This window comes from Rhamphochromis longiceps, linkage group LG5 (assembly GCF_057381845.1).
Source record: "Rhamphochromis longiceps isolate RC_006_pf linkage group LG5, R_longiceps_female_GT1.1, whole genome shotgun sequence".
Classification (NCBI taxonomy): Eukaryota; Metazoa; Chordata; class Actinopteri; order Cichliformes; family Cichlidae; genus Rhamphochromis; species Rhamphochromis longiceps.
In genome coordinates, this window is record NC_140561.1 from 9,105,255 (window position 1) to 9,119,362 (window position 14,108).

Genomic DNA, 14,108 nt, shown 5'->3' on the forward strand with positions numbered 1-14,108 from the left:
AGACCAGAGTTCACACTTCTGGTCTTTTCTGGTCTCTCCTAGTGACTTGACATGTTACTGCTGGCAACAGATAAGGAGTGGCAAGTAAAAGAAAAGGTAGTATTACCTAAGCTGTCTTTGGGTGATTGTAGACTTGACATGCTGCCACAGGTTTGGACCATTTGCAGAGGTTTTACTGTGCCTACTGACAGCTCTGCCATTACAGCATAATCGGTGAAAGATGACACCTCTGTACGAAGAGAGCAGCTCTCTCTGTCATATAGGACCTAATCTTTCTTATATTATATAGTGTATGGCACTGATTCTCTTTGCGAACCCACAGTAAAGAGTTTCAAGTTACGTACAACATGGCCAATCAGTGGAATCATTAATGTAACCAATCTGAAAAACCCAGAAAGAGATGAACTTCAGAAAGCACCCAAAGAGATTCGTAATAACTGTGCGAATGATTGTATACATTAGATTGTATAATCCAATTAGATATATAAGATGAGCTACATAGGGATAGGAAATTAATAAGAATTTGGTTCCTTTGTAGGTCGACTGGGAAATGGTCAACATTATTTAGCATGTGAATATGATCTTTCTTTGATTTCACGCTCATCTGTTTTGCTATTTGCATTAACACTTGTTGCCCATAAGTCCAAAATAATGATTTTATTGATTGATTTATATAAATATAAAACAATACTATTCTAACCGATACCAGAATAGGTATACCTACAGCAAGCGTGTGTTTTTATAATATACTTGAAGATTTGATAATTATGAACTGATCACTGCTTAGTTTAATTTGATTTGTGTCTCTCAGTCTGGTTGGGATTTAGTACTAACACTACTTAGTAAGGGTTAGGCACTAAATTGCACATTGGTTTTCAGAAAAGATTGTGGTTTAGTTTACGATATCTGTATTTACTACATTAACCCAGCACATTAAAAATGGCTCTTTAGCAGCATGTTTAAATATAATTCATTTACATTTGTAATGGGATGGAAACTTCTTTGTGCTGTTGCCATAACCTTGTGTATCTCTGAGACAGGTAATACCAGTATTTGGCATCATAGGCGTGAACCAGCTGTTCATGCAGGGCTTGTCTGAGCTTCAAGTCATACTTTCAGCGTCAGATGTGCAGTATTTAGTTACTAACTTTAAGAAGCTCTTGCTCACTACTACTTTTAAGTACTGGTTAAAAACTTCCTTCTTTACACTTAACTTTAAGCTCTAGTTAGTTCTACTTTTGACCCTCAGATTTCTTTTAAATTAAAAAAAAAACTCCATTGAATTTGTTCTTTTTATGTTTTAATGTGACACTGTTTCAATGCCATCTCCATCTCCTTTTGAATTCACTGTGAAGCACCTTGAATTGCATTCATGTGAAATGTGTTGCATAAACAAACCTGCCCGACGTTACTGCTGCTTTGTGTCAACAGCCATTCACGGCTTAATCTTTAGCACTACTGATGTCATAACCAGACACCTCAGAATCCACGCTGCATGTACACAAGGTCTGCATAAAACAAAGGATCCTGAATCTAGTTCAGACACTGATATCCATCTTTCCTACTTTCTTATCTGCACACATGGCAGACAGGAGCAGGCGAGACACTGACTCCTCTCTCTGATTCAGAGATGGTAAATTTGTCCTGAGATACTGGAAATCATATTTTCTAATTTGAAAATATTTATTGCACTGCATTTACACTCCAACAATAAGGACACATGACTTCAAATTATCATGCTTATTATCCTTCCATTAGAACAAATATTAGAAAAAATAATGCTTGAATAAAGGGCTGTTTTCCAATAATTATAGCTCTGACTAAAGGTCTAAATATTACTGAAAAAGAAAAAAAGGGTTATTAGTAGACTCCGATAAGCACGAAGCAAAATGTTCTTTCTTACTTACTGTGGAATATAAGTTGCCCTCTGGCAACATTTCGTCCTCTGCTGTTTTCGGCTACACACTCGTACACGCCGGCATCCTCTGGGCGAAAATATGGAATTTCCAGAACCCCGCTGGAGTGGTTGATTTTAATCTTGCCAGGGAGTGGATTTCCATCAGCTCTTCTCCATGAGATGGAAGGCACAGGGCTGCGGAGGTCAAACACAAAGAGGTCACGCAGGCCACATTCTCCTGCTCCACCATGACCGGAAAGATTGCTGCTGCCGTGTTTGATAGTAATTGAGGACGCTGCTCTGCAAATACTCCAGTGGACTGTGTTGTGCCACTTACTTTCCTAAGGCAAAGCATTCCAGTTTCACTGACAATCCTTTGGAGACATGAAGGGTGTCAGGAAACTGAACCTCGATCTTTGGCTCGTATTCGCCCATCACCACTGCACAAGGAATAAATGGAAAATCATATCATTTAAAACACAAAAGAAGGGCAAGAGCTGTGGCGCAGGTGACAACTAGTTCACTCAAGTGATTTATCTCATAGACTGATAACCACAAGGCAGACTGGTGATGGTGATGCTCACCGTCCCTCCGTACCACCACTGGGGTTGGAGAGCTGAACACTGTTGAGTTGGTCATCATGTTTCTCACTGCGCATGTGTAGTTCCCCGCATCCGATGCTTCAACTTTGGCTATGTACAAATTTCCCGTCTTCTGAGAAATGAAACGACGAGCATCCTGCTGCAGGAAGCTGCGCTGTCCATTGAAAACCCATGAATATTTGATCTCTGGAATAATGGGAACAGGACATGAAATGCAGATAGTGAGGCACAAAAGAAATAAACTTTCCAGTCGCATTTACAAAATTCCCAGAACAGCAAGACCATTAATGCCTAACACATACAAAGATAATTTAAGGACAAAAGTACAGGCCCACCCACACATTACACTTACAGTATGGGAGCTGCTCGGCCATGGACACCCACGCTACAAAGCTTTGGTGCTGATATTAATGCCAGAGGAGATTTGGAGTTCTGCACTTATTGAGTCATCATGGGATTGACCACTTTTAAGGACAATAATAATTAATTATTAAAAGGTGTGGACCGACACGTTCACTCTATGTAGTTTATCAGGAAATGAGAAATATATTTTATTTATCTGTTGAACAATACAAGATGACTTCAAAGCACAAAAGAGTTCAAAGTGTTTTTAGTTAAGCCAAGTTAAGATCAGCTGACCTTCTGCTCGGATGTTGACGCACAAACTTATGGTTGAGCATTTTTATAGTATACATGGTGAATTCAACTCCAACAACAATAAGTCATCAAGAATGTTCTTTTTGAGAAAAAAATAGGACCTTTTTGGACATTTTTAATTAAATTTAATAAATAATTGAGCCATTTTTCTTCCTTTATTATCATAAATTTGGGCGTTTATTTTGAGTCGCTCCCCCAAACAACAAATCTGCAGCTGACTCCAGCGCCCACCTGACTATTTTTCTGCTTTTTAACTGAAAGTTTACATTTGTGTGTTATTTTCTAAAGCTTTGTGCCTTCACTAGGCTTGAAGCGACATGGGACTGGGTGCTGCGGAAAGGTTAGGTAACATGGGAAGCACTGAGAGATGGGCTAAGGTTGCGCTGACACATACAGCAAAAGAATAGCCTCTCTGTTTTGACTCGGATCATTGAGTTGCTCAGCGAGGCTGTCATCACAGGGGACTCCAGCAGAAGAATGCAGGTTTGATAAAAGTTGAACCCAGCACTGGGACTTTTTTTTTGGCGATATTGGTCAAGCCTCTAGCTATCAAAAATGTACAGAGTTGGTTAGAGTTCTATGTTATGTGTTATAAAAACACTGGAGGATCATATTTTATTCATTTTTTCATTTTTTGATTTGAACTCAGAGTTTTGGGTTATTTTGGGTGGCGTCATTGTTCCTGCCTTATCTGTTGAGCATGTGGAATATGGCAACAACACTTATGGTTATTAGTCTCTAACTTTATTAAAAATTATTTTACACTTCTGAAACAAATAAAAAACAAACAAAGAAAGGACTGATAAACAGGCCAATGTATGAGTGCAAAGCGCAAAGAAAAGCGAAAGAGAGCTAAGAAGAGTGAGAAGCGTCTGCAGGGAATGCTGAATGAACTTTGCTATTAGTGCAGCCCGCCCGTATCAGACACATGACATTCTGCAGGCAGCCCTTTTGACTGGGCAGATGGGGGAAAAAAAAGAAAGGAAAAAAAAAGTCCCACTTGCTTTCCTTCAGGGAAAGCTGTGAATTAAAATCATTACAAGGGAAGTCAGGGCAGTAACTGACAGACCTTTCATGATTAGGGACTATCAGAGAGTGGATCTGTTGAAGAGCTGCAGTCTCACAGCAACAGAGGACTTGCAGGCACATAATCTCATGTCCTCTGACAGAGTTTAACTCACAGAGCAGCTCCTTTTAGGCCACTTACCTATTGATTGCTCTGAAAAGCTTCAAATGTCTCCTTTTTTAATAAGGTGCATCAGTGTATTCCTCAAGTGGTGCATCAACAAGTATTAAAGAAGTATTTAACATTATCTAAAGGTGGAGGGGAAAAAACACTTTTTTGTTCCATTTTAAAAACACCTCCAGCTACTGTGGCGTTATCACATCGTACAAATCCCATCAAATGTTTCACTATGCTTCATTTAAGAGGAAAAATAAAGAAATTGAGGTTTTTTTTGTTGTTGTTTTTTTTAAACAGGAAGGGAGGGAATGCTGGAGGGTAAATTGCTAAAGTGTGGATTCCCACGTGGCAGCAGGATTCAGTTGGAAACAGAGAGCGGAGAAAGGCTGGTATGCTGGCGTGAAATTGTGCTGGTGGGCATCGAATGGCTGCAGGAGTGTGGACCACTTTGAGGGTCTGCTAATCAGTAGCACACAGACACATGAGCCGACTCACTGCTGTGCCGCGGGATAAACGCTCCCGCGGCCGCACCAGCCACCGGCAGCCTTTATTAACCAACAGATAACCTGCCCACATCCAGGAAAAAAAGGAAAAAAAATGACAGTCGGGGAAGTGGAGCACTGGAGACTTTATAGATGACAGCATGGTCACAGATCATATGGGCAAGAAAAGTGAGCTCAAGGTTAAGAAGTATGAGGCTATGAACTATAGATGAAGGCATGGGTCTGGGCAGGTAGAGCTGCGGCTGATCATAAAAAGTTCCCTGTCTGACAGATAAGGAGAAGTGAGTGGAAAACAGTATGTCACGGTTCTGAGGGAAGAGCTGCAGAAAGAGAAAGTGGGAAGACATAAAAACAAAGAAGACGCTGCAGTGTTACAGCGAGATAATAAGCAGCAGAGTAAGGGAACAATAAAGATTGCTGAGGCAAGCAGGAGTGTGAAAGCACAGCAGACAAAGAGTCAGTAAGGTGCGCTGTACCTCCGTAATGGGGCGGGGGTCCGCAGAGCAGAACCACGGCCTGACCCTCTCTCACCGACACCGTGTTCCTCGTCTTGCTGCTGAAGTTCTGCAGAACTGTTGAGCGCAAAACACATCAATAACTTTTCAGGGTCTGACAGCTGTAATAACTTTAATTTTACGTGCGGGCGACATCCGAGGGAAGGGCGTTTTAATCCTGCACAACATTTCCCAGTTTGTTCATATCGCTCACAAGTCAAACCCAACAGCCCCCTGTTCATATCACGGCATGCGCTAGAGACCAGGCAGAGGGTACACCAAAATGCTCCTCTCCAATCGCGCGTTAGAGATTACTTTCACCTTTAATTAAATGCTGCTGTGCTGCGTGAGACAATAAGCAGTGGGGAGACATATCAATTCCAGCGTCAGAGAAATACCATCAAATCCCGGGAGGGGAGCAAGCAAATATAAGCGGTTGTCAAACCAGAAATCAACTGATTAAATGTCCCTCCAAATCAAGACGTGCAGGCTTCATTCCTTCATGCATTGCATCAGAGCTGCAGACTAGTGTGCAGCGGTAACACACTTACTGTAACTGCTGTCATCCGTGTAACACTACTTTTTGTTTTTTTGTTGCATTTACTTTTGACAAGTGATTTTTTTTCCAGGTTTAAAAAACAACAGAAAAAATTGATGCTGTGCATTAATTAGGTTTTAAAAACCACTAAAGAAGGCAAACAAGAAATGCACTGTTTGACCAAAACAGGACGTGTTAGACAAAAACAAGACTGGCAATCTCAGTAGCTAAACAAGTAAACAGCTCTTTTTCTGGCAATACTTTACCCTATCCAGTGGAAATATAGTAAGGCCACCAAGTTGTTTATTTTTTGCTTGCTTCTTTTATGCTCAGTCACACTACAGAAAAAAACGATGGCAAAAATCAGTGCTTGCCTGGTGATTTTTCTGCATGTAGCTGCAGCGACCAACTGGTCAACCAGAAGTTGAGCTTACAACACCCTCAACCTCTGGACAATCACTTTCAATCACAAGGGGACACAGGTTGCATGGTGTAAGGCAGCCTGGCTTCTAACAATCACGGTCCGACTGCAGTGAAACAGAGTCAGTCTGCGCTGATGAGCGCAACTCGTCTGCATCTCTTTGCAGTTGAATCAACTCAGTTAATTACCAACAGGCTTTAACAGCAAGGTTTTCGAGCAGCTATGCAGTCCTGTAGCAACTACATCACTATTTGTTTCTAATATAAGAGGTAAGAGTTGCCATAAATCTGCTCGTGGCGTGGTCACCAAACACAGTTTTAATTAGTGAGTATGAGCCGCCTTCATCCAGTACTTTTGTTAAACTTCTTTGGGCATGTCTTACCTCTACAACAAAGAGAAGTTCACACCCCACAATGTGGCGGGGCGTGGTCTGGACATAACTGCAGCTGCCGTGCAGGTGCGTGCACCTTCCCAGCACGGCATCAGCAATCATGTCCCGTCTTAAAATCTGTACTGGTTCCTGTTTTGAGTGTTGTTGTTGGAGTGTTCGGCTGAGCTAGGAAACTGCAGCCTTGTGTGTCTGTGAACAGCAATCGAGTGTGTAAATAAAAGTTAATGCTGAAAAGCATGTATGTGTCGTCAGGTCTGCCGTGGGTCCTTTATAGGGCTGGGCTATATCATACCGTTCACGGTAATACCGGTGTAATGTTGGGCAACGATAGGAAAATGAAATATCGCGATAGAATATGGGTAAAATGCGCATGCGCAGTGCCTTTGTTTACATACGCACATGGCGGCGACGCAGAATGAGAAGAGCGAAAGCGGATCGTTGAATGAAACGGATGAACCAGAATTGGTTTGTAAAAATGCTGCAACTTCAGTGGTGGTTTAGCTTTCGTCCGTCAGATACACAACAAAGCACTATTTTTGGTAGCGCATGCTAGCGGGCCGTTGTTATTACCGTGTTGTTTGGAAAATACAGCACACTTAAAATCAATCCTTTGATTTTTCTGAAAATCAACAGTGCCCCTTATAATCCCGTGTGCCTTATGTATGAATTCTGGTTGTTTTTACTGACCTCGAAACGATTTTATTTAGACGGCACTTGAAAATCTGTCAAATGTTTCAGTACAACTTTGCTAAGCTACGAACCCACCGCTTGATGGATTATCGGAGCATTACGGCTATATTAGGCAGGAGCCTCGCGGAGTGATACGTACGGTGCTTCAACATAATATTACCGTACTGTGTGTGTATAACCTCTTTTTAAGTTTTGTGGATATTATACATGGTTATGCTGAGGATACGTCGGCCAATTTCCACTGGAAATGCCTTTTGGTTAAACTGTCAGCGAGGAATTTGCATTTGCACTGTTAAATTTTTATATAACTTTAATGCACTTAAAAAACAGCTGCTTGTTTAAGTGAAAATACATTGATGTTTTGTTTTGTTTTTTTGCACTAATAAAGTTCAGGAGTTGTAAAGTATTTTGTCTAGTGTCAATTATATCGTCAATTATATCGTTATCGCAAATTTTCAAATGTATATCGTGATAAATATTTTTGGTCATATCGCCCTGCTCTGGTTCTTTACACACAGTTTTTATCAGTGATTAATTATTAAAAAACAACTTTGCAAACAAAGGCCAGAACAGTTACATCAGAAAACTTGAATTTGTTAACTTCACAGCTAATTCTTTTTTAATCTGACTCCGTTTCATTGGCCGTCCACGCTGGACCTGCAGAGGCTACACACCTTGTTAGCAGTGCACCACAACAGTTGGCTTATGGCCATACTTAGAAGTTGGCAGATTAAACATGATGAACTTCTCATCAGAGAAGCTTCTGTGGGTCTGAAATAGCTGTTTAATGACCACAAAGCTTACAATATGCTATATTGATAATATTGTACTGGATGTAAATATGTTTTATATGGAACACTTAGAGGGACATCACAACTATCATCTAACAAATTTACTAGCAAAGCATTAAGAGTAACACGAGTATAAAAACTGGGATCAGATTTCAATATTTCTGAATATCTTACCATTCAAATAAGGAAAAACAGCCAAAAACAACCATTATCTCTGTCCAGTATCATGTTCTTGCCCAGAACAGAATACAGAATACTTCTGGGGTTTGGACACCTGGCCTGACGAATAAAATATTGTGTTCTGGGATTTTTCACCATCTCCTGACATTTTAAAGACCAAATAAATCAAATGATTAACCAGGGAAATTATAATAGAGATAAATGGAATTAATCATCGGTCGCAGCCCCACTCTAACTGTTTTGCATTCCGTTGAGTCACACATAATATCACACCGAGTCAAAGTGGGGTGGGAGAGTGGGATTTTTTTTCACTGCTGTTACAGTATATGCATATTTAAAAAAAAAGAAGAATCAACTCACATGCAAACTGGACTTTTGCCTCCCTGCTGACGACAGTCCCGAATGTGTTGGTGGCAATGCACTGATACACTCCCCCGTGATTGATGACATGAGGGTTACTGATCAGCAGGTTCCCCTCTACAAGGCTGTAGTTTAGATCTGAGTCCGTGTTTATGTCTCTTCCATCTACCTTCCACCTGCACAGACAGACTGATGAAGACTGAAGCATTTGCACCATCAATGAAAAGTGATGCTGGCCAAGAACATGTAGCTTTCCTGCTTTTCCAGAAAGCATCGCACAAGGAGACCAACGACTAAACACAAATACTTGTAGTGAACGACTGCATTAAAATATAAATGGGTTCTGTAAATTTGATCCCACACGCTGTAGTCTCACTTTGTAGATAAACAAAAAGCTGTCAAACCACTCACCTATAACGCGGAGGTGGGTTCCCTTTTGCTTTGCAGTTAATAAACACCTGCTTATCATCAGTGCTCATTGGGAAAATACTGTCGCTAGGTTCCTGGGTGAAGACGGGACCATGGCGTGTATTCTCTGCAGAGAGAGAAAAAAAACAAGAAAAGTACAATGGGGAAAAAAAAAGCACTCATTGCTCAGAAAACTGTGTGTGAACTTAACACCTATTATAATTAGCTGCCAACATGGCTCCTTGAGCAGATCCTGCATTTAATAAACGCTCTCGTGCACATGTCACGAGGCAGATAATACATTATGATGAAAGAGCAATTAACCAAAGATAACCCTCAAGCATTTTGGCTAACTGACTGAGTTTTTCTTCCTCCTCTCCCGTCCTCATTCTTACACATCCACATACACAGTTATGATCGCAAATCTGTGCAGCACATAAATACATTTGAGTAACACATGGCTGAAATGTTACTACTACCATTACTACTACTACTACTAATAATAAGAAGAAGAACAAGAAGAAACAAAATGCATCATCATTAGTAATCATATCATTGGTCAACATGTTTTCAGTGTATACAGGTATATATGATATGTATTTCACTGGTGCTACTTCTATGTGTCACAATGCTTTCAACAGTGTACTGTGAAAGGAAATAAAATTTATCGAGGCGTATTTTCATATGCTTTAAAAAACATGTTACTTTACCTCGCAGCTGTACAGATTTCCTTTCCTTTTGATTTGAAATTTGATCCTTGAAACATTCCAATTTGTTCTGATTTCATGAAAATTGGATGAATAGTTTAGTGCCGAAAATTTAGCCGACAAAATGTATTTTAGTCATTTCTGGTCTCAAGCTGACAAAGTAGCATATCATAAAAATCAGAGTCAAACAACAATTTTAAGCATCTTTTTCAGTTTAAGTGGCAGAAACTGGTACACCACCTGGAAATCACTGGCTAGCTGGCTTCCTCCTAATGATATCACACACACTGTAAAAGATGGCAAACATTTCCCAAGCACAGCTGAAACTATGACTTCTGGCAAAGCAGCTTCTACTATTGAATCAATAGTCCAAATATAAAAGAGTGTTGAGCTTGTGATTATTGCAAACATTTCTAACATGTTTTTGCTCCGTCTTTGGGGGCCGTTGAGTGCAGATTGATGGGAAAACATTTTTTATTAAAATGCCAAAAGACAACAAATACATGAAAGTACAGAAAAGCAAAACACAGAATCCAGTTTAAGCTGAATTACATGTCGAGAATAATTAGAAAGATGGACAAGTAACCCAGCTGGCTAATTGAATTATGTTTTATTTCATCTTTGCTTTAATGCAAGCAGGATGACTTGGTTAAGATGTTTACACGAGAGCCGCAGTAATCAAAGTAGTGCCCCATTCTGCTTATAATCTAATTAGATGAGCGCATGCAAAGCTGTATACATGTTGTTTGAGCATGCATGTCTGCTCCGTGAAGCTTGTTGTTTTGGTTTCCTCCAGCCAAACTATCAATACACAGGAGTAATTAACTGATATTGCACTAATTAGTCCCGTGAAATCTATCGTTTCTTTAGCAGATGCACGGCCACACTGTGGCACTCGCCCTCCCTCTCCACCGACCACGTGTGTCATATGCCCAAGCTGCACAGCAGCGCTGCTCCGGGGGGGAAAAAATTGTCCATTTGTCTTCTGGTGCACTTGAAAGGATGAGGTGCTTTTCTTTTATAATACAGTCTTTAACCTTGACTAGGACAAAACGCGCTCCCTCCCACACCATCATCACCATCATCCTAATGAGAGTGGGAGTCTTTGCCTCTGGTAAGGGCCTTGTTTCCCCAACCTCTGAGGGAGGTGCTTCATTTTTTTACCCTGTTTGCGGTGTCCTTTAAATTAAACAAATTAATGAACCTTTAACAGCGGGGCTATTTCACCTGGGAAACGATTGGGTTGGTTTGAGTTTGTGCTCGCGAACAGACCTGCCCTGAGAACATGCCAACTGGACTGACCACCAGCACAGATGAACACACACATACAAATTAACCTTAATTAGATTTCCTGGGAATGCAAGTGAATGTTCGCTCCGTAGTGAGCGCACATTCACTTGCATGTATGTAGAGTATAGCGTGCAATGACATGTGCATAACCCTCTATTCTCTGCTCTGTGACTGCAGACTACATTATGCGCCTCGGTGAAAATGCTGACTTGAGTCGAGGCTCTAAATCGATGGGAATGCAAGCATAAATAACAATACAATAGACCCCACTCCATATGCTGTATAAATTTAAATGTATTCCTTGATGCCTTGTAAACGGTTGGCTTGAGTTGAGCATACAGTATATTCTTCAAATGTGACTGTCAACACTAAATCTCTACGCTGCGCAGGTTGCCATGTTCAGAGCTCTTAGCGAGATTTTAATGCCTTAGCTGTAACTCATGCAGGTATTAGGAAAATAAAGTCTAACGCTCATCTGCTTTACTCAAAGAGCATCTCAGCACACTGCGAACCTGTGCTGCTGGGGAAGAGGCACAGAATAATTGAGTGTTGAGGAAAGAGTTAGTATGGATTTTTACAGTGCTCTGCCACAATTCATGGAAGTGGCAGCAGCTGGACATAAAGCAAGAAAATTGCATAATAAAACAGCGAGGCATAAAAAGACAAGAGACAGTGAGTCCCACACCGGATGCGAGTCTCTTTTCAAATGTTGGTCTTAACAATGATTCACATCATGAGTCTGAGGTGCTCTGAAAGGAAAATATGAACTCTGATTGTGGCTTAGCGCTATTATCAAAATTTCAATAAATTGATGCACAAAAGTTTTACCATTTCCTACTAAACACTGATTTTAATGAACAAATTGGATCAAATTGGTAGATTTTACCCACAAGCAAAACTAATAGAGTGATTTTTGAGGTCTCTATCTTTCGGTTTGATGTGCAATAGTAACATAAACACGCATTAAGAAAAGGGAAGCCCTTCCTTGCTCAAGATCCACTGTATTCATATTAGGTGTGTGTTATAAAAACGCGACTTCAATTGGCATCTCACCAGCAAGGCACTCTTTGAGTGACAGAAGGATTAACAGTTCCCATGGCAACAACATCTTCATTTTCCAAGGTCAAAGATTCTCCTTCTTCCCATTCAGTTGCCAGAGAGTGCAGAATATTTCCTGGGCAAACGCTCCTCCGTTTGGCTCTGAAAGAGATGGGAGGTAAATGTGTTGCTGTGAAGATGAGGAGATGCAGTCCACATCGAGCCTGCTAGGGAAGAGAAAAAAATAATAAAAAGATGGAACTTGTGGAAAACCGGTGAGCCATTAATAATTCATTCAACCAAATAAGCAGAGCCAAAATCCCATGCCGAAAGGCCAGCTAGCAGTCGATGGGGGAGCTGATATTTGGTGTACACACTGCTACACAATCTCCAAGAGAAAGTCAAGCAGAAAAAAACCCCAAACTGTACAATATGTGTGGTAAGTTTATCACACTGATGAATGGAAACAGATATATTATTGGAGAAAAGCTTCAAACTTTTGACATTAACTTAGAATTAATAAGCAAAATTTTAATTGTTTGGGACTCTGTCGAGTCGGATTATGTGTAATAAAGAGGTAATAACACATAATGCTGCTTTTGAGTAGCTCTATTGTTCAACATATTGTATCTAGACATAACACCTGCCCTGTTTTTAAAATGATCAGTGGCTCAAATATGTAAGAGTCACACAGAAATATCAGCTGATTTTTGCAGCTCCAAGGAACATTTTAGTTTATTACTATTTAGCTCCCACAACCTATTTTGTCACACGTACCTTATTCATTAGTGGCTTCTTGCAAACACAAGAGGAAGGAGTTTTCAGGTAGCAGCTATAGCGGGGGCACAAGCAAAAATCCCTGCTACACAGCTTTGAGAAAATTTATTAGGGTAACTACTGTAAGGCGAAGTTTGTTAGACTGGCAATGTTGTTGTAAATTTTGGAGATAAATAAATTTGAAAACCTTACTTGAATCAACGATTGCTAGCTGCAGTTAATCAAGACAAAAAAACAAAAACAAAAACGGCACTAAAACAGATAATGTCCACAAATCATGAATAGAAGAAGGGAGAATGGACGTGTAGGGAGGAAATGCAGTCAATTTTTTCTTCTCTCTATTATTTATTCTGAGAGAGCTCAGTAGTGTTCATCCAAGCTTCGTCTTGTCAGTCATCATCATTGATTTGGTTTCCACTTTTTTAACCTTCAGCCTTTTTGTTTGTCATCCTGCCCACAGCCTTGTCATGAGTCTCAATCAAATACGGAAGGACTGATCAATAAAAGTTGTGGTTGATGTCTTTCCTTATGAGACTCACTAGATTGATGCATTTCCTGTTGTGCAGAAATGCAATGAAGAAACTTTATCCATCTAACAACTGAAGCCAGTCTTTTGACCTACTTAGGCTTCTGAGGTGTGAAATGTTCCCTTCTTTCAATAAACTGCCTCGCGTTGTGCTATTCTCAGCCTACTTTAGAGTCTGAGGTAATTATATGTTGATTAAGGTGCTGGATGAAGAGATTCTAAATGAATGACACCAAGCTGCATATGGTAACTACAGTTAGATGCGAGGCTTTTATTTTGGCCCAGAAGACACTTTCAATCGATGTGAAATGTTTTCCAGACATTTTGTCAAAACGCCTATCTGTGATCAATGCTGCTATAGACCAGCACCTGTAAGTAATTCCTAATCAATATGTTTTAAAATTCAGACACACTTGCTAAGTGCCATGTGAGCAGAACTCAGAACAAGTCAAATTAGACTTGGATGAAAACACTGAAAAAGCAGATCTTTTGCTTCTTTGCTTTTCACTGACAGTTACTACCGTGCCTTTTAAAGGTCTTGCTTAGAGAGTTTCAGAGATTTGAAAGCTCGTATAAGAAGATCTAGCTGCACTCTTTGAGGTATAACTTGTAGATAGGACTGCATTATCTATATTAATCCTCCCATCATTCATTT

The 14,108-nt window shown here is 40.3% G+C and overlaps 1 protein-coding gene across 1 annotated transcript in view; it reads right to left on the reverse strand.

Annotated features, from left to right (window-relative positions):
• The window catches only part of cntn6 (contactin 6), a 145,312-nt gene that overhangs the window by 48,429 nt on the left and 82,775 nt on the right, over nucleotides 1-14,108 (reverse strand). Inside the window, exons 3-9 of the mRNA XM_085405652.1 lie at nucleotides 12,166-12,312; nucleotides 9,119-9,242; nucleotides 8,708-8,883; nucleotides 5,319-5,414; nucleotides 2,482-2,685; nucleotides 2,235-2,337; nucleotides 1,908-2,092 (exon numbers count right to left, since the gene is read on the reverse strand). Coding sequence (XP_085261778.1) covers nucleotides 1,908-2,092; nucleotides 2,235-2,337; nucleotides 2,482-2,685; nucleotides 5,319-5,414; nucleotides 8,708-8,883; nucleotides 9,119-9,242; nucleotides 12,166-12,226 — 949 coding nt within the window. The 5' untranslated portion in view covers nucleotides 12,227-12,312. The remainder of the gene's footprint in view (nucleotides 1-1,907; nucleotides 2,093-2,234; nucleotides 2,338-2,481; nucleotides 2,686-5,318; nucleotides 5,415-8,707; nucleotides 8,884-9,118; nucleotides 9,243-12,165; nucleotides 12,313-14,108) is intronic.